We start from the raw sequence: 20,363 nt of genomic DNA on the forward strand, positions 1-20,363 counted from the left end.
TAGAAAATAAAGTGCATGAATAAACACTTTAAAACTCAACTTTCATTTGGGAGACTGGTCAACGTCCCTGTAATCAAGAGAGTAATAGACATGAATAAACATACACGATGAACACCCCTGGCAGAGGGAGCTTGCTTCTCTGCCCTGCTGATGTTTACTTTACTTCTTTCTTACAAATAAGAAAGAAGAAAATGTCTGGCCGGTTCATCTCAGGGACATACACTTTTTTCCTGCAATGCCCCATGCATATAATATTAAAAATTAATTAATGTATATACCTTTTCTCCTGTTACTCTGCCTATTTTCAGTTTATTTCATAGACCCAGCTATTGAATCTAGGAGTGTAGAGCGAAAGTCTTTCCTCCTTTACACAGTGAAGAAGAAAGGGGAAGGTAATTACATCAATACATGTAGGCTATTGTCAGCGAGTGAAAGAAAGAACACGTACATTTAACAGAATGAGGTTGTTGCCCCCACCCACATGTTGATATCAAATCTACAGTATGTCTTGCAACCGCTGATTCTCAGAATCATGGAAATACAACTGCTTCTTCTCCAGCCTGCTCAGGTGCCTGGAATTTCCACCTTTAAGCATGGGGAAGTTCTGGTGTCAACAGGAATGTTTTTCAAGAAATATAGTAACACATTGCAATCTGTTTTTGAAAATGGACACAAATTACCTTATTAGATTAGCCAGAAAAAAAAAAAAAAAAGATTAGCCAGTCCCAGGAAACAGGCCCCTGGGAGAGAATGAAAGCCACAAATCCTTTTTTGTGGAGATGAGGGGGTAGGTGAGGAGAGAAGGCAGGCCTGACAAGGAGGCAGGCTGGGCGCCCCAGCTGGATGAAGGGAATTGAAAGACAAATGAAGAAAAAGGGGGCGCATGAAAGGCAAATTTTAATACTGGTTTACACTGTTTCAAATAAGAGGAACTAATTTATTTCAGCTAACATCCAGTTTACTGCTAAACCCAATGCCACACACCAGCTGGTTCCGAGCAACACCCTCTTTAGGTCCTGGTCATCATTCATATTGGGTCACTGATAGCAGCCTCCAGAGAAACAGAAATGAAACCAAGAATTGAATACTTATATTCATGATGTAAAATAAAATTACTTTGCCAAGTGTTTCAGCCAAGTGTTGACAGAAATGTAAAGCAGAATTCGTTGGGGAATGAATTTTCTGTCAAGTTTCAGATTTCAGTACCCCATGCTTTCAGGCAAAGAGGGCTAAAGAGGAGTTGTACTTGGCCCTAAACCAACTTCCTCCCTTCTAGTGGAGGGTCTTTATTCCTGTTACTAGTGACTCGCTGGGTTACCCCAGTTAAGTCCCCTCCCCATGGTGGGTCCTGGTTTCTCCCTTCACCCCAGATAATCCCTGTAGAGGATCTGAGGTCCCTAGGTAAGAAGTAGCATTTCAGGAAAATGTGGCATTGTTAGGGTGATGAAATCTGTGACATCATTATCCCAGTTCTCCTTGGAGTTATAGTCCACAAAGAACCACTATTGTCTTCTCAAAACTGGCCCTGATAATAGCCTTGAAAGTACAAACATCACACTTCAGTAATCTCAAAACTCAGCCCAGTGTTAATAAAATTTGAAGCAGGATTTAAAGCTATCCTACAATAACTAAACTGCCATACTTACCTAAAGCTATTTCAAAATACATTTAATATGGATTTTCCTTTTCAACAGAGCACAGTGCCAGGGGAAGGAGAACAATTGTACAACAGACATAAAATGTTTGATTTCAGTTTAACCCATGATTGCCAAGCATGGAATTCCATACACTTTCAGAAAAACACTGTGGCTATTTCTTAAGAAAGACTCATGAACTGAGTTCTGAGGTGAGCCAGATATGGGTCCTCTTCCCAACTGTCACATCTGCTTCTCTCTAATCAGGTTTCCTCTGCCCCCTCCTCCACTCCCCCTGCCACCACCATCTGCACCCCACCCCCCACTGTCTTGGGATGCACACCTTTTTCATTATGTGGTATAAGCCCACAGGCCACAAGCACAGTCCCAGAGACTAACTCCAAGAGGTCATGTATGCTCACTGTATGAAGTTCATGACATGTGAATGTTGGCACCACAATAACTCGAAAACGCTCCAAAACACTCCACACAAGCAGAATTCCTCTTGTCTCTGATAAGCAGACATTTTTTTCCTCCTATGTGTCCACTCGATGTTAATAAATATTCCTTTCTCTTTGCAGAGTTCTGTTCATCTTGATAAGGTCTATCGTAGAAATTAAAGTCCCTTGCAAGGCTTTTTTATCTCTTTGGTTTCAATTCATTCCACAGATTTCCCCAGATTTTATATCTCCTTTCCCATAAGGAGTTTCTCCTTCTATACTTTCCCTTCCTCTTCCGCTCTTTCTTTCTGATTTACCAAGAAAATTCTTATTGGTCTTGCCCATGTTGTTACATATTAGAAAGGGAAATGTGCACAGCCAGAGCTCTGATTTAGAAGGCGGAAAGAACAGTAAAAACTAGAGAAGGGCAGGGCTAAGAATGCATCCTCACAGAGCCCAGCATTCCAGTGGTAGAATTCTGGACATGGGGGTAGAGCGAAAGCGAGGGTTACAGACAGACCACTCCTGCCTCTGACTCCATTACCTTGTCACAAATCCTGGCAGGCAAGGTGGCAGAGCAGCGATTCCAGGACAACTGGAAGTGACAGATATGAGTGTGGTCTTTCAGGCTTGTTGCTCCTACTGTTACATTCCTAACTCACGAAGCCAGGGAGCAGCTCTAAACCAGAAAAGGGGCAATGGAAGCTACAGGAGTAGTTGAGGGGCCAGAGGCAGACCATGATGCACGAGAGCAGGCAACTTCCGTTTCCAAAGGAGCACAGGGGAAAGTGGTCTGAGGACTGAGGATGTTTATACATTCATCATCTTTTATCATCTCCACTAGCTCAGAAAGTTTCCTGAGGATGAACCCAAGGCCTGCCTGGCTCCCAAGACCACATTCTGCCCCTGCCCAGGGTCTATGTTTGGCTAAGTGACCGCTGTAAGTGCATGAGGCTGGGACCAGGGTACAAACAGAGGCCCTGAGACTTTAAATTTTGTAGGATCTCTTCTCAGTGATTATTAATAGTTAGGACCTAACAGTGTGGGCTTTGGAGTAAGGCAGGCCCAGTGCCAGTCACGGCTCTACCACTGATTGTGTAGACTTTGGGCAAATGGCTTAAGCTTCTTAAACTTCAATTGCAAAGTGGGGTTGTGAGGCTTAAATGGCAGAATGCACTGCAAATACTTAGCCTACAGCCCGGCACATACTAAGGACCTGATAAGCAGCAGCAGCAGCACCATTCTTATGGTTATATTACATTACTAGCTTGACTATCCATTGTTTGAGTGTTGGCAGCTGAAAATCTATGAATGCGAGGAGGACAAGTACCAGGAGGTTTGGAGTTGGAAAAAACTCCAGCCAATGATTTCAAATGACCAGCACCTGCCCTGGAACCTTGGTTACCACTGACTCTCTCTTCTAAGTTCATCTTGATAGGGTCTATCGCAGAAATTAAAGTCCCTTGCAAGGCCACTAGAAGGGTGCCACCCTCCACACAGCCTCCACCCCAGTCTCTGCAGGTTCTTACTGGAGAGAGGAGTGCATGTTTATAATTCAAAACTTGAGGTATATGGCCTGAGAAGTATACCTAAGTCTACAAGGGGACAGCGGTACAGAATACTTCAGTCTGATTCTAGTTTAGTCATTCTAGAAAGTGAGCCAAGCTGAGGAGGACACCAAGGCAGTAAAAGGACCTAGTGCCCCCTCTCCACAACTCATGTTCCTGCATAGCCAAGGTGGCTGACACCTATTTCCACGGGACACCCTCTAGGTGAAGACAGTGCCCTTACCATGCTATTTAATAGGGGGCGGGGGGGGGGGGGGGTGCCGGGGGAGGGAGGGTGTGTGTGTTGGGGGGGAGGGTAATGAGTATTGTAAGTATCATTATTGGCATCTTGGGGTGAACTATTACCAAGACTTCTAAAAAGACTCCTAATAAGATCTTAGGGGGACGTCGCAAGGACAGTAAGGGACTAGAAGTGATTTCTAAACGGAAATGCTACCTGAATGTGATGCCACCCGGGCCCTTGGTAAGCAGAAATGGAGACGGGAAATCAATCAAGTGAGGGACAGGGTTGGTAGTGGTTCTGATTCCTAATTTTAACTAAGACTGGTTTTGTCCCTGTGAATTTCAAGACCGCAGGGCTAGGAGGTCTGACGTCACCTCGAAGCAGCATCCCACCAGCCTGGGGTCCGGGACTGGCAGGAATGCAGCGGGTGGGGACCAAGGGCTGTGACTGCATCTTTTTCTCGAAATCCCCCCGGGGTCCCAGAGCTGGGTGCTCCCCTCCTAGCTCATCACGTGCGCAGCCCAAGCTCTGCAAACCTAGCGGAGACCTGTGGTCCCTGGCGCCAGGGTGGTTTTTAGGGTTTTCTTTCTTTACGATTTCCCTTCTCGTTCTCCACACTTGATGATTTTCTGCAGAAAAACGGCTGAGAAAAAGAACCCTATTTCACTTCCAGTTCCCATCACTGCGATTTCCACATGGATGTGACGTTGAGCCCGGCTTCCGAAATGCCAGGTGACTCACGCGGGGACACCCCGGGGCGGGGCGCAGGAGTTTCTCGGGAGTCTGGCGGGGCGGGGCGGGGCGAGGCGAGGCGGGGCGGGGCGGGGCGGGGCTGAGCGCGTCTGGCCTCCCGCGCCTGCTGCGCCGCCTAGTGGCAGGAGACCACCCGCTCCGAAGCCCTGCCCGCGTCACGTGACTGGAAAGTCCCTGGGTGGAAATCCCCGGCTGTCCGCGGGCGGTAAAACAGAAAGGGAAAAAAGAGAACTGGCAGTCTGCAGCCTTCGCGGCGGCCAAGTGCAACGAGCTAGGAGGCCGCGGGGGCGGAGCGGCGAGAGCGGCCGCCTGGAGAACTGCGGCAGCGGCGGGCGAGATCCACACCCCCGGCCGGCCCGGCCCGCGAACTAGCCCCGAGCAGGGCGTCCATGGGGCGCCGCCTCCACCTGGCCCCGACCCCGACCGTGACCCCAGCCTGCGGCGCACGCCTGTCCTGACGTGGACTTGGGATTTCTGGAGAGGATCGCGCGGCCCAGAGAGGTAAGACCCTCGTCGCTGTGCCGTCTGCCGCGGGCTCCCCCGGGCAAGGGCTCTGGGTGCGAATTTGGCAGCGACCCGCGGGCTGGCCCTTGGGTTTGCAGCGGTTCCAGAGGGGCGTTTATGGGCTGTTTGTACCCACTGGAGGTTCTGAACTGCTGAGAGTTGAGGTGACCACGCCAGATGTTGGGGCGACAGCTGGGATTCAAGGATCCAGCCAGCTGTTCCTTGCAGATAATGCAGAGAACTTGGAACGGCAGTTGCCTAGGGTAGAGAGTCGCCCCCGGAGCCGCTTGGTCAGGGGTGGTCATTGGTGCTTTGCTCTTCGGCTTGTCTTTTTTGGAATCAAGCGCTGCATGCTTATGGCCACGTAGACCTTGCAGAACCTCTGTGGCCTCTTTCCAGATTGTGCAGCACCAGCCCAAAGGAGTGGGATGTGCAGCAAAACCGGGGTGGCGGGGTGGGGGCCCGGTCAGCTCACCTTTCCGCGGACGGCTTGCAGACAGAGTTCAGCAGTGGCAGGGAAGTATGCATGTAGCAGTGAGCTGTCGGCCTGCCTTTGGGGTCTGCAGTTTAGAGCATCTGCAGGCCCCTACCCCCCAAGTCAGACTGTCTTTGTCAGCCGGGGTCGTCCCACATCCTGCCACCTGGCCTTTCAGGAAAGCCGTGGTATTAAGTAAGGAAGGAGCTCAGCTCCTGTTGAGACCGCTTTGTTTTCAGTTCTCCCTGCCTCTGATCTTCTTTCCTTGGAAAGCCGCTCTGGTCAAGTATCTCAGGGCAGCCTTTTGGGAGAACCACTGTTTAAGGGTCCTCTGGACCACAGCCCTTAGGCCCCAGATTATTAAGCAGCCAGTTATTGCTTCATTCTCATGGTCTAAGGTGCTTCTTTATTTTTATTTTCAATTCTTTGTACAATTTTTGAATTTTTTGGAGGGGTACTTTCTAAAAAGTCGATATTGATAAAAAAACCAATGAGGTAACAGAAGCATGAAAGAAATGTTGAGTGATATAGTATGTCTTTGCATATAAGGACATTGCAATCAAAACTCAGAAATTCTTTGTCATGCATCAGATTATTCTTTAATCTTAAGTGTGGAGAAGTCCAAGGCCTGGGCACTCAGGCAGTGGGTTTTGATTTCTTTTAAGGAGGCAGGTGTGCAGGCCGTGCAGGGCTGAACCTATGAATGAGGTGACAAGGGCTATCAGATATTGACATTTGCATGTCTTGCCTACAGTTCGACCTGTCACTATTGGAGAACTTTGCTGAAAGATATTAGGTGCAGAAGGAAATAATAGAAGAGTCAGAAAAGGAAAAAGAGGCTACACCTAGCTTATTTCACATCTCCCTCTTGCCTGTCTGTTTCCAGTGAGAGCAGCAGGCACGGCAACCACAGGTGTGGTGTTATGAGATTAGCGAGGGGCGCGGGTTGGACAACTGGGCTTCTCAGCAAAGCCCTGCCCCTGGATGGTGTGGGGCCTACCTGAGCAGGACCAGTACTGCAGTTGTCATAGCTAGAGACTAAGATGGTCATGTGATTTCAAGCCAGAGAATAAGACTGCCTTTGATCTTCAGCCTCAGCATCAAGCTGATGGTCAGGTAGTAGAAGTATGTGGTCAGGCAGTACTTGTTAAGTGATGACTGGACAAATGAATGACATCGTGAAAGAGGCTTTTGCCATGCCACCAAGGGGAAGTGTGTAATATTTTTGTCCCTTCTTTGTGTCTGTGGTCCTGCCATGGTTTTGTCCAAATCCACCTGCAAGGACTGTCTGACATCAAAAGAGAGATTACCATTTGACCCAGAGAATGACTTCTTCTAGGCATCATCCAGCTATCAGATTAGGAATCCTGATCTAAATCTACTACCAGAAGACTCCTCAGAAGCAACCTCAGAGTCACCTAGTCCACCTCTCTCCCTGGAGTAGGCCATGAGAATTTAAACCATTTTATCAATGCCTTTAAGAGAGCTGAGATCCACCCAGGACTGGCTTTCCTGTAATCTAGGTTTTTTCTCCCTCTTACATTGGTTTAACTTCTTTCTTAGCTAGAGGCTTGCCCTGGCGAAGAGTGTGATACAGGAGTGTGATTAACAATCGCAGTGAAACTTCCTAGGGGCTCTCTAGGGGCTCTCTTCATGCTCTAAAACTGTCTTTGTCTTCATCTTGGAAATTAAGGTGGATGGCAAGGCAGCCTACTAAGGGCCAGTGAATGTGAGCTGCCTCTCCACAAAGCTCTGCTCTGTAAAGATGCCACATTATGTCATTCCATCATTCCACGCTGTCCATGTTATGTCATTCCATCATTCCATGCTGTTGGCCTGGGTTGGAGATGTTGGGATTTGTCCTTCTCCTCTTTCATTTGTCGAGTGGCCCCCCAGGACTGAAACTTCTTTCCTTGTCTGCTTCCAGACTTCTATATCTTTCCACCAGTTGATTGTGCTTGAAGATTTCAGGGTGAAGACAGGGTGGGAAGTCCATCTGAGTGTTGATACCTGGAGGACAATGAGAAAATTTGGTTGGCAGTTGAGTTGAAATAATACAGTTAATTCTATAATTATATAGAATGTGTTTCTATGCTTCCAGTATCTGCTCTTGGAAGTATAGAATTTATTATTCTATTCTTCTTCTTCTTATTATTATATTTCTTATTCTGATGTTATAAAAGTTCAGTGGAGAGGTTCTGAAAGACCACTGACTGCTCTTAAAATTGTGAAGCATCTTGCTGGGAGCAGGCTTTTGGTTGGTTATAAAACATTTAGTTTAACTCTTTATATATTATAATTCATTTCACAAGCAAACGCTTTACAAATATTTCTTTTGAGGACTAAAGAGAACACTCCAATGAGCAGCCTAGGTGGCAGCATAAAATTGCAGGATTTTTCACAAAATATGTGTCGTCGTTCCAGTCTAGGGAAGGAGTGCTTGAAAGAGATGAATCAAGACTTTGCCTAAGAGCAAGGATTGCTTGGCGGTGCTCTCAGGTAAAGAGTCAGGCCTGTCAGGGGCACTTTGTACCTGTACCTGGCATTCAGGGCGCCTGAAATCCCGCGGCTGCCCCCGAGCGGCATCAGGATGCAGTGGGAGTTTCGGTGGGTTACGAGGCACCGTACCTGCTGCTGACAGACAGGCTTGGCTCCCTGACGAACGTTACTGAAAACATGGGTTATTCCCCTCCTCCTCGTTGCCCACTCCCCGCCTTCCTTCTCTTGTTTAGACTAATCTTTAAAAGTGATGTAACTTAAAACAGTCCAGTGTGAGTTCATCTTTGGGGCCAGCTAGTATCCTGGGAGCAGAGGTGACTAAGATCTTTTGCCTACCGCTTAGGGTAATGACAAGATCAAGCACTGGGGTTTCCTGCAGGCAGGTATATAGGAGTCATATCAAAGCCAGGCTAACGGCACGGGGTTTTCTTTCCCTCCTCTTCAGGTGTTGGAGAGCACCATGGCTGAGCAACTCCTACCTCTGGCTTTGTATTTGAGCAACATGCGGAAAGCTGTGAAGATAAGAGAGAGGACGCCAGAAGATATTTTTAAACCTACCAATGGAATCATTCACCATTTTAAATCCATGCACCGACACACACTGGAAATGTTCAGAACTTGCCAGTTTTGTCCCCAGTTTCGGGAGATCATCCACAACGCTCTCATTGACAGAAACCTCCAGGCCTCCCTGGAAAGCCAGAAGAAACTCAACTGGTGTCGTGAAGTCAGGAAGCTCGTGGCCCTGAAAACAAATGGTAAGATGTGCTTTTGTCTGGGGGCTTGGATGGTTCCCACCAGCCTGCGTCCCCATTTATTAGAAGGTAATAGCACCAGCCCCAAATCGAATCTCTTAAGGCTGTAGGTACCTTAGTATAGAGACTCTAGAAGGGGTGCGTGCTGAAAGCAAGCTTGTCTTGTGAATATTTTAATTAAGGATATTTTCTGGTGTATGTTAGAGAGCAGGGCGCACGGAGACTTTGAGAATGCATTTCTAGACACCGTGTGCCCATGAAGTATGTGTGTATGGTATGTATGTATGAATTCTGTATCTAGTTCTTGCAACTGTTTAATCATCTGTGAAGTACCCTTCCCTAGCCAGTAATGGAAATATCAAAAGGCTTGAAGTTCAAAAGGGAAGCATGGTGTGAAAACTGGTAGTGTTTCCCACTGTCATTAGAAATTGCTTGTGCGGGTGGCCTTACACTTTTTGAATTGATGGCATTTTAACCAGTGGCTGTTTTCGGCGCATCCCTTACCTGCGTTCTGTTGCCGATGGTGCCGTGACATGAAGTAGAAGGATACTTGAGAGTTTTAGCGCAGGTTTTAGACGTCTACTTCATTCTTTTTAGGGATTCCTAGTACTGCACTGCATTTCTTGCTGTCTGTGACTGTCTGCCCAATGGCTGTTTACGACTAGTAGGTGTTTCCTGTTCTAAGCTTTACTGTATTGCTTTTTATTTATTTCCTTTGAGCAAGGGTATGCGCATCACAGAAACATTCAAGCATACTGTTCTAGGCAGATACAAAATTCCGCTAATTATTACAAAAAGCAAGTACGTTGCTTGTAGTCTAGGTAAGGCCAGGAATCTCCTGTCCTTAGATCAGTGACAATCCAAAACCATCCCGATCAGAATAATACATCAGAGGGCAAAATTAATACATCCTGTTGACAATGAGATGATAAGAACATCAACTTAATTAAATGACTTGGTATATTCACTTTGGCCATTTTTGACGTGGGTAACTTGGCACGATTGAGGGACATGTTTTTTTTGCTTTGGTTCTGGGGGTTAGCATCCCCTCAACATTTTGCCTTTATTTTTGAAGCATAGATTCTTAGAAACATAGAAGGAAAACTGGGGCTATGTAGTGTTTACATTGTTCTTGGCATTAAATCAAGTGATGCTTAGAAGTAGGTAATTATGTTAAGTCATCATCAAGGGGTTTATATTCCTGACAGTTTGTGGTTTTAACTCTCTCCCATTTTGTTACAAAAAGAGGTGGAGTCAACTTTGGGAGAGTTGGAAAGAAGAGATTCTGCCAAATTAGAAATGTGGTAGAAAGAGAAAAACCATATTATCATGAACTGAACTGACTGAGATTTTAGATTTAACTTGCTCTCGTTCCTTAAGGGAAAAAATGGAATATAAGAAGTAAATTCTTGTTTTGCAGAGATATGTTATTTAAATGAAGGATTCATGCTACCAACAAAACTACAAAAACCAGTGCATTTTGATATTTTCTGAGAAGTAGGGATTTTTAGGCTCAGAATCCTTTTATTTCCCCACTTGTAAGAAAATTCCTTAAAATTCTGGAAAAGGAAGAAAAGGTATTTAGGGGAAGGAGGAAAACAAATGACTTTTCCTCTCTGGTTTTTATTAGCACCTGTTTTCTTAAGCCTTCCCCCTATAGGAGGGCTGTACAAAGCCAGTGGTCTACTTGGGGAGGGGGTGATTCACAAGTTTGCATTTGAGGATATGAGACTGTGGTGAATGAGGAAGGGAGTAGGTGGCATAAAATTGAAACTTCATGTGAAAAATTCCAACGTCTATTGGCTGCAGCGATTTCACTTGTATAATGAGTAGCCCTATTCCAGCTCACCCTGACCACACCCACTTGGAAAGTCCAGGGTGCACTTCGCAGTTTAAATGTCTACACACCAGAACAAAAAGTACAATAGCTGTTGCTCAATTGCTAGTCAAATAACTTAGCACTGGGGAATTCCAGATGTTACTTAGGGAATTTTATGCTGGTGCATCTCAATAAAGAACTGAAAGTAAGCACAAGAAGAAGAAAAAAAGCCTTATCTTTGCTCTAGATTTTGCAAAGGGGAAATTTCAACAGAATGCAGTTGTTGCCACACTTCTGCCAAGACACAAGGCTTGAGCGATCTTTTTGGCGCATTTGTTTGAATGTTTATTTAGCTAGTTTTCCTAAATGTGTAAATTGAACGGATACTGGCTGCAGATATATTTTTAAGGGTTGTTTGTTGTTGTTTACAGTTGACTATAATTAAGACTGGGTAAAATTTCAAATAGCTTTATTGCCCCATAGGACAATGTAAGAACAGGATTAAACTTTTTATAAAAACAATTACGCACTTCCCAAAAGAGACAAAGGAGTTAACTTTTTAGATGTTAAACACTCCTCCAAAATGTTTATTCTTTGGAGGTTGGAAAAAAATGCCATCTCGTGAACTGTGGATTTTAACCTATAAAATAAAGTGATAGAATAAAATTAGACCTATCTTTTTGTCAAAAGGCTCAAAATGCTTCAAGTGCCAGCCCTAAACACTGACTTAGTTTTGGATATAGACTTCTAGGCACTCTTTAACTCTGAAAAAGGACTCTAATTACTAACAAGCAGGTTCTCACCAGGCTTTTCTGGGGAGTGGGAGTGGGAAGGCAGTAGGTAATTGTCTTCTCAATCCATTTTACAAACCTGGAGAGGAAACTCCCAGGCCCCAAAGGCTGCGGTGGGATGGTCAAGTCATTTACCACTGAGTCATGGCCAGACTGTCCCTGTCTAGTAAATGCAGCCAGACCAGCTTCCTGGTTTGAGCATGTTACCCTGGGTGTTCTCTCTCAGAGTCAGAGAGCAATAGTGCCAGCCAGTATTTAGCCAGAATATCAAGGCATGTTAGAAAGGAATGGACTTAAGAGATCATAATCCAATGTCCTCATTTCACAAAGAGGAAAAATACTCAGAGGTTAAGGAATGTCCCCCCAAGGTCACCTAAACTAGTTAGGGCAGAGCCAGGCTGGAACCAAGGTGCCCTGACTCTCAGACCCTGGTTTCTTGGCTCTGTTAGTATAATTCATTAAAAATAAGAGTTAAAGGAATTTTTTTTTTAATGGTTAAAGCTGTAATCACCTTGTGAAATGTTAGCAGTTGGCCCTTCGACTAAAACATTGAAACATTGGCGTGTCCCACAAGCACTATTAGGTCCCACCTCCGCCACCCCCCATGGTAGCAGTAAGGCTAGTTTATTCTGGAAACCTCTGGGAGGCCTTAAATGCAGATTGCTTGAATTTGCTTCCCTTCTGTCGTCAGGTGACGGAAACTGCCTCATGCATGCTGCTTCCCAGTACATGTGGGGTGTTCAGGACACAGACTTGGTCCTGAGGAAGGCGCTCTTCAGCACCCTCAAGGAGACAGACACACGCAACTTCAAATTCCGCTGGCAGCTGGAGTCCCTTAAGTCTCAGGAATTCGTGGAAACGGGGCTTTGCTATGATACTCGGGTATGTTGCGGTTCTTCAGCAAGCATCTATTGACAGAGCTCGGTGGTGGGAAAACAGTACCTTCGGCCAGTCCCTGCTCTCAAGGAGCATATGATTTGCCGGGTCACATGAGCTTGGCAAAGCAGAGTCAATGGAAAACACCAGAAACCTCCTGCGGGATGAACCTGAGGCTCTTGTCACTACTGGGAGGCTCCAGGGCAGCAGCTTCCCAGCTAGGGAGTCATTTGAGGATGACCTTGGCTTCCCTGTGGTGTTCTAGTTGTTTTTCAGTTTGATTGCCCTTCACATGCTTTACTGGGCCAGCCAATCAAATGCAGGCAGGTGCCTCCCCACTTTCAGTCACAGGTTGGGATTTTTGTGCACATTTGGATGAGGACCTTTGACGTTACGCCTCATCAGGGATTTTTTTGAAAGCTGGTGCTGTCCCCATCCTCCCATACTTCTGAGTTTGCCTGTCGTGGAAAAAAGTAAAGGAAGAAAACCAAAATGGGGGAAAAGGGGTGATCATTCGAGTGATGTTTTCAAGAAAGGGTAAAAGGAAGCTGAGTGATACAAGTGAATAATTATAGAGTGAAGCCAGAATTGTTTTTCAGGGCAGAGCACATTCAATCATTTCTTTTCTCTCCCCTTAGAATTGGACTGATGAATGGGACAACCTCGTCAAAATGGCATCCACGGACACACCAGTGGCCCGCAGTGGACTTCAGTATAATTCACTGGAAGAAATACACATATTTGTCCTTTGCAACATCCTCAGAAGACCTATCATTGTCATTTCAGGTGAGATGCCTGCTGATGGCTTATCAGTATTTAAGTGCTTTTCAGCTTTAATGCTTTACATCTTAAGAAAACCCATGCTACCAAAGTTGCAGGCGACCATAGTTAAGTGGAATCTGATGAGAGTCACGGAGGGCCTTATCTTTTCTTTCTCTTTTCTTCAACAGACAAAATGCTGAGAAGTTTGGAATCAGGTTCCAATTTTGCTCCTTTGAAGGTGGGCGGTATTTACTTGCCTCTCCATTGGCCTGCCCAGGAATGCTACAGATACCCCATCGTTCTCGGCTACGACAGCCAACACTTTGTACCCCTGGTGACCATGAAGGACAGTGGACCTGGTGAGAAAACTGAGCATCTTTTCACATTTGTAATTGTTGGTAGATACTGGTACACCCCATTCCTACTGAACGTCGGGGTTTGCTCTCTTGCTCCTTATTGAAAGTCTCATTTAAGTATACTAGTTTTATTTAAATACAGTGTTCTGTCATTTGTTTAGCAACAGTCATGCAATAGCAGTAATCATAATGTCCCCCCCCCCACCTTTTTGTGAATAGTTTGGGAAGTACTTTCAGCATGGTAGTGGCAAGTGGGAGATAATGTATCTTGCTGCCACCATTTCTTAATTAGCCCATAAGACAGTGCCTGGCCTGGGGCAGGTAAATGGCTGGCAGGTTAGCTGTCATTGTAATAGCTTAATGTGGAACTAACAGGGCACTTTATAAATACTTTAGGTATATTATTTTATTTCATTTCATCGTCACAGCATCCCTGTGGCTGCTATAGCCTTCTTGTTTAGCTGAGGCACTTGAAGCTCAGAGAAGTTAAATAACTTACCTAAGGTCACAGAGCTGGATGGTGGCACAGTCAGGATTCAAACTCAGGCCAATCTGATTCTGAAGGATGGGATTTAACCAATCAGACCTGCTGCCTCCAGGCTGCTGAACATTCTGTGAGCTTCCTGGAAACCGTGTGCTTTTTTATTAGAGCTTAGCACAGTTTGTTTCCCCATTTGATTTTGTGGCTAGATAATACTTTTCCACTCTGTAGTTGTATCCTTTCTGCATTTTCAAAATGTAGTTGTGATACATACGGCGTCACACATAACCTCCTTTAGTAGAATCGTATTTTGCTCATGTGCTATTTTTTTCCCCCAGAAATCCGAGCTGTGCCACTTGTTAACAGAGAGCGAGGCAGATTCGAAGACCTAAAAGTCCACTTTTTGACAGATCCTGAAAATGAGATGAAGGAAAAGCTCCTGAAAGAGTACTTGATGGTGATAGAAATCCCTGTTCAAGGCTGGGACCACGGCACCACCCATCTAATTAATGCTGCAAAGTAAGCAGTTTGTTTTCCGCTCTGTCCTTTGTCATCTTGAAGCTGCTGCTACCCCAAAGACCAGCAGTAAAGTTATTTGAAGCCGGTTTCCTCCAATGTGAAACAAATGTAGGGGCTTGTGTGTGAGTCAGAGACGGTCACTTCAGGCAGCACTAACTGGTAACTTGGGTTTCAAATGGAAACAGGTAATTTGTCCATAATCATTTTCCTGCGCATCTCAGTGCTGCGAGTCACCACTGTGGCTTCAGAAAGTGCATTCACATCAAGGATAGTTTGTTTGGTTTTTTTTTAGTTGCCCTAGTGCTAGACTAACAAGCAAAAATTCTTAGAAACAAAAGCTTCATTCTCCTGGCTTCTGGGTAAGGCAGACACATCAGATGCATACTAGGCTGTAGAATGTGTTTATGTGGCAGCCACGTGACTTGGCCGCATGGAGCGGGGAGGAGAGACCCAGAGCGCAGGTTGTACAGGTATCGAAATTGTCAACACTGGCTTGATGATAAAGAGATGCCTATTTCCTAGAACTTGAAACGCACAAGACCGAGAAGACCTAAGAGAATCGGTTTCTCAAAGTGGAGATGAACACATTACAGAGAGTCAGAATCAGTGTGTAGCGCCTGTGGGTGTGTCCACCTCCTAGTTACTGCTTGTGGCAGTTACCGCTAACAGGGACCAGGTGCACGTTTAAAATTAATAAAATAATAAAGCAAAATACAGAATGCGACGTTCCAACATAGTTTGTACTATAAAGTAGGCTTGTCCCAGATGAGTACCCTGAATAATATTTCACTAGAAATTTGATCTCTGAGAAGTTAGAAAGTAAAAGTGACTTTTTCAAAGAGGGAGAGAGTAATGAAGAGAAGAAGCAGCCCGAGTAGCCCTTTTTTTTAGAATTATCTGTGATTTGGGGTGGACCAAAATTAAATAAGAGTGAGTCTCGAAATAATGACATCTTCTCAGCGGTATTGGACTGTGTTACGTTAGAGGTGCAAACTCTTTATCAGAGGCTGCATTTCAGTGGGTGGTTATAAAGTTATTGCCACAATCCACATTTTAAAAGTTTGCTGTATGAGTTAATGACATAAAATTGTGTGTGGGTGTGTGGGTGTGTGTCTGTAGTCTCAAAATATGTAGTCTCATGTTTTTCCTTCTGGTCTCTAGGCTGGATGAGGCTAACTTACCCAAAGAAATAAACCTGGTAGAGGATTACTTTGAACTTGTGCAGCACGAGTACAAGAAGTGGCAGGAAAACAGTGAGCGCGGGCGGAGAGACACGCATGCCCAGAATCCTTTGGAACCTTCCATCCCCCAGCTTTCTCTCATGGACATCAAATGTGAGACGCCCAACTGCCCTTTCTTCATGTCCGTAAACACCCAGCCTTTGTGCCATGAGTGCTCGGAGAGGCGGCAAAAGAACCAGACCAAAGCCCCGAAGCCCAGCTCTAAGCCGTGCCCTGAGGCGCTCCCCGGCCTGGTGCGCGGGGCCTCCCGGGGGGAGCCCTGGAGCCCCGAGGAGCCCTCCGGGGGCCCCCACTCCGCCCCTCCGACGGCACCCAGCCTTTTCCTATTCAGCGAGACCACGGCCATGAAGTGCCGGAGCCCCGGCTGTCCCTTCACCCTCAACGTGCAGCATAACGGCTTCTGCGAGCGATGCCACAACGCCCGGCAGCTTCCCGCGGGCCACCCCTCGGACCCCACGCAGCATCTCGATCCCGGCAAGTGCCAAGCCTGCCTCCAGAACGTCACCAGGACATTTAACGGGATCTGCAGCGCTTGCTTTAAAAGGACTACGGCCGAGCCCAGTCCGAACCTCAGCTCCAGCGGCCCCCTGTCCTGCCACCAGCGCTCCAAGTCTGACCCCTCGCAGCTCGCGCAGAGCCTCTCCCCGCACGCCTGCCGCAGAGCCGGGCCCGAGGCTCCCTCCGGCCGCCGCTCCCCAGCCGCACGGACTCCAGGGGACAGGTCGGGGACGAGCAAGTGCAGGAAAGCTGGCTGCATGTACTTTGGGACTCCAGAGAACAAAGGCTTTTGCACACTGTGTTTCATCGAGTACAGAGAAAACAAACGTAAGTGAGATGATGGGTTTCCTCACCCGTTTCAAAACCCTGTGTAGAAGGCAGTTTGCCCCTGAACGTCAAGAAGGGAGCTTCTCTGGGCAGTGGGGTAGCGCGTGGCTTGCATGGGGGGACAGTCACAGTGGCTCTGCTGGCTCACATGGAAGCAAAAGCACAGAATAGCATGTTCCCGAACCTTCCAGAGCCCTGTAGCTAGGGTTCAGAGAATTTGTTTTTATAAGGTCAGGCGGTGTGGCATTTATAAGGTAGAGTTTAAACTAGACTTCTTTTGAAACTGTACCATACTAGAGGAAATGCAAAATCTGAAGAGCAGTAGCTGGAAAGAGGGCGGTCTCCACTGACGTTGTAAGAACACATTTGTGGTTTTAGAAATTTCAAATTTGAAAGAAGGACGGGTACTTAAGGGCTTTGCTTGTTCTGTTACTGTGACCAACCAGTGCGGCATGTTCCAAAGGGAGAGATTTGTAAAGTCAAAGATGTTTTCATTATAGGATTATTTCTGTTGTTTTTTTTGCTGAGTTTCTGAAAGATTGATCTCATAGACAGCACAGCTGGCCTAATCTGTGTTAGGAACCTGTCTGTTTCTCTGGTGTCAGCGTCTGTCTGCTTGGTGACCCATACGTGTTACTGATGAGCCTCCACTTTCTTATAGACTTTGTCACTTCCTCTGGGAAAGCCAGTCCCACGGCCTCCAGGTTCCAGAATGCTGTCCCCTGCCTCGGCAGGGAATGTGGCGCCCTCGGGAGCACTGTGTTTGAAGGATACTGTCAGAAGTGTTTCATTGAAGCTCAGAATCAGAGATTTCATGAAGCAAAAAGGACTGAAGAGCAGCTGGTGAGACATCTTGAGGGACTTACCCCTCTCCTGTGGGCCCAGCCTCCCTGCCCGAGTGCTAAGCAGGCTTTCCTCCCTGCTGAGTTCCAGGAAAAAACCAAGGGAAAAATCAGCCTAGCCCCCAGGGTTGGAAGCGCAGCAGTTCTTATGGATTTTCATGGCCTAAGTTTGCTTTAGAATTCATTTTAAGAAGCAAATAAAACCCATGGTATAAAATCCACTAAAGCCTCCAAAAAACCAGATGGCAATGCTTGGATCCATAGCAGAAACACAGACACCTGAGTGGCCAGCAGACATTCTTAAATAATCCTCTATTGTGAGACAGAAGGGAGAGGCAGAACGTCCCAGGTACTTCCACTTGTTGGCGTATAAGAAAAGCAAACATTCATTGATAAATGCTTCTCCTACTGGTTGTAGGATGGTAGGAATCTGTCTAAATGAAAGCAGCTTAGTATTAATCCAAAGGGAAGAGACCTGGGCCAGCCTTTGCTGGCCTTCCTGTTAGGGTTGGTGGTTCCCCTGGGCCTCGCTGGGGCCAAGCCTGTTTTCATGGGATGGGGAGGAAAGGTCCTTGGAGACTCCAGTCCACAGACCACCGTGCGTCCCCGCAGTCAGGCCCTTCACCACATCCAGCCCTTTGTAGAACCCACACTGTCAGAGGAGATGGTACTGTGTTGTCCCTGAGAAACGTGACAGTGGTTCTCTCTGCTCTCTCCACCTAGAGGTCAAGTCAGTGCAGAGACTTGCCCCGAGCCACCCAGAGCACCTCCAGGTCCAAGTGCTCGCGGGCCACCTGCAGGAACGTGCTGGCCTGCTGCAGCCAGGAGCTGTGCATGGAGTGCCAACACCTCAGCCAGCGAGTGGGCGCCGGCGCCCGGAGGCCCGAGCCCGTCCCCGAGGAGCCCCCCACGCAGCGCTGCCGGGCCCCTGCGTGCGACCACTTTGGCAACGCCAAGTGCAATGGCTACTGCAATGAATGCTTTCAGTTCAAGCAGATGTACGGCTAACCCGACCCAGGGGGCCCGGCCCGGCCCGGCCCGGAGGGGTCTGGAGCCTTAGCCAGCGTGGTGCTGTGCTCTCAGCGCCCCGGTGCCACCCGAGGGTCCGGCCCTGCACGGCAGGCCCAGGGTGTCTCTGAGCGGAGGAGGAAAGAAGCTCTTGCTCACCGGCCTGGAATCGGAGCAGAGTGTGTGACTGGCCGCACGTGATGTGGGGTTCAGCCTGGGGCTCCTCCTCTTCCCCTGCCAAGGAGGAGGCCAGGAACCTCTTGGACTCGGAATGTGTGCTCGGACTGCTGTGTCATCTTTCAGGAAAAGGGAAAAGACACCCGGTCAGGCGGGCTGGGAAACCCAGAGTCAGTCCCCCTGCCCTCCGTCCGCATTTCTCGGAGATGGGGAGCTGAGGCCTCGGGGCCCGCAGGCCCTCTGCCGGGAGCCCGGGAAGCTCAGGGAAGGTGGACAGACTCAGACTGTCAGCGTTCACGGTTTCTCCCTGCCTGCCTCGTTCCTTTCCCATGGACACGGCAGGCGCAGAACCATCCACAGACTGTGACGCTGAGGCTGCTGAGACGGAACAGATTCGCAATGAAAGCAAACCAGCTGCTCTTTACAATATACAGCTTTCAAAACTCAGAATCTCTTAGTGGGCAGATGTGTACCTCTTCTCTACTCATCACTGTCTTTCCTCCTAAAAGGTGGCTTGAACTGAGGTGTGCATACAGATGTGTACATATATAATGCCTCCTTGTGTATGAGGGAATGCTTGTTTGTTATGTTGAGATGCTGCCCTAGAGTTTAAGTAAGAGGACTGACATAATAATAACCTATTTTCTGGTTGGTGTCGGAGCAGGCACCGCTCGTAGATGCAGCTGGTATGAGCTCCAGCAGCAGACCATCGTGTCTCTGTAAATCACTTTATTTATTTTATTGCAAACTTTAAGGTTATTTAAGTGAAGATGTTTCTTCTGTTCTGCAGAAAATGCCATACTGTTTTTGTGAGATAACATACTGGCTTTCAGTCACGTTCTAGACCCAGCAAGTTCCTGACCAAAGCGGGGAAGTCGGCCTCTTCCGTGCACTTTGGAAAGAAGGAGTTGCATTGATGACAAGTTCTTTAAACTCTCATGCTTCCTTGTGAAACTTTGGCTAGAACCACTTCCCAGCCTTCCAATGAGAAGCCATTCTCCATAGTGTATAAATGCTTCTGTGTATCCTACCTCCTTAAAGAGACAATTGGGAAGGAGCAGGCATGAGATGGAGAAGGTCATGGGGAAAGATGGAGCCTTTGATGATGGTTTTGTTTGCTGTGTTAATGCTGTGTCCTGGGGTGTGGGGCAGTGACCTCATTACCACCTTAGCATTGGGACAGCACAACCTTGTAACCATGAGTATGAGGAAATTTCTTTCTGTCCTTGGCCTGCAGTTTCTCTGTGTGTTTTGTGTTACTGTCATGCTTGTTCTAGGGAAAAAAAGCAAAGGGAAACACATTGTCCCCAGAGGTAAAGGCTGCTATTTTGTTTTTTTTTTTTTTTGCTCTGGACTTAGGACGTGAAAATCTTGGTGGCAGTCTATGAAAGTCCATAGCCTTTACTTGTCCTACATAATGTATTTCCTCTTGAGACACCATAAGCCTTTTTCCTTGATGTCTCTCTTTATAATGTCTTTCTAAAGATGTCTAATAAACTTCAGTGTTTTCATTTAGTTCTTTTAATTGCTATTTTAATATTTTATATATATCAATATTTCGTTCTTAATGTGAATAAACGGAATTATTTATACTTATTGTAGAAAACATTTGAAATTTGCACATTTAGTTGTTTCTAATAGAAAACTATTGTCTTTATTGACTTTCTTCAAGTTTTCCTAAAATTAAATGTAACTTTTCACAAAAGTTGAGATTAAAAAGTAAATTATTTAAAAACAAATTTTGATGTTTTCTGTTTATGAATGATGAAAGAAAAAGCCCCCAATGTTAAGACTACACTTCCCAAACAACTTTATTTC

The 20,363-nt window shown here is 46.6% G+C and overlaps 1 protein-coding gene across 1 annotated transcript; it reads left to right on the plus strand.

The window, feature by feature from the left end:
• The first annotated feature begins 4,845 nt into the window (after positions 1 to 4,845).
• TNFAIP3 (TNF alpha induced protein 3) lies at positions 4,846 to 20,053 on the plus strand. The gene is made up of 9 exons (XM_057738915.1): positions 4,846 to 5,119; positions 8,542 to 8,851; positions 12,150 to 12,340; positions 12,973 to 13,120; positions 13,285 to 13,455; positions 14,272 to 14,452; positions 15,614 to 16,518; positions 17,180 to 17,361; positions 18,084 to 20,053. The coding sequence occupies exons 2-9, from the start codon at positions 8,557 to 8,559 to the stop codon at positions 18,366 to 18,368; spliced, it is 2,358 nt and encodes a 785-aa protein (XP_057594898.1). The 5' UTR covers positions 4,846 to 5,119; positions 8,542 to 8,556; the 3' UTR covers positions 18,369 to 20,053.
• Positions 20,054 to 20,363: the final 310 nt, after the last annotated feature.

This window comes from Hippopotamus amphibius, chromosome 6, assembly GCF_030028045.1.
Source record: "Hippopotamus amphibius kiboko isolate mHipAmp2 chromosome 6, mHipAmp2.hap2, whole genome shotgun sequence".
Taxonomy (NCBI): domain Eukaryota; kingdom Metazoa; phylum Chordata; class Mammalia; order Artiodactyla; family Hippopotamidae; genus Hippopotamus; species Hippopotamus amphibius.

What these genes read in the sequence shown, in the direction of transcription:
- TNFAIP3 (XM_057738915.1), top strand. Translation starts at nt 8,557, where the DNA reads ATGGCTGAGCAACTCCTACCTCTGGCTTTGTATTTGAGCAACATGCGG. An exon ending in GGCTTTGCTATGATACTCGG is followed by an intron (nt 12,341 to 12,972) that starts GTATGTTGCGGT and finishes CTCTCCCCTTAG; the next exon opens with AATTGGACTGATGAATGGGA. An exon ending in ACCTATCATTGTCATTTCAG is followed by an intron (nt 13,121 to 13,284) that starts GTGAGATGCCTG and finishes TTTCTTCAACAG; the next exon opens with ACAAAATGCTGAGAAGTTTG.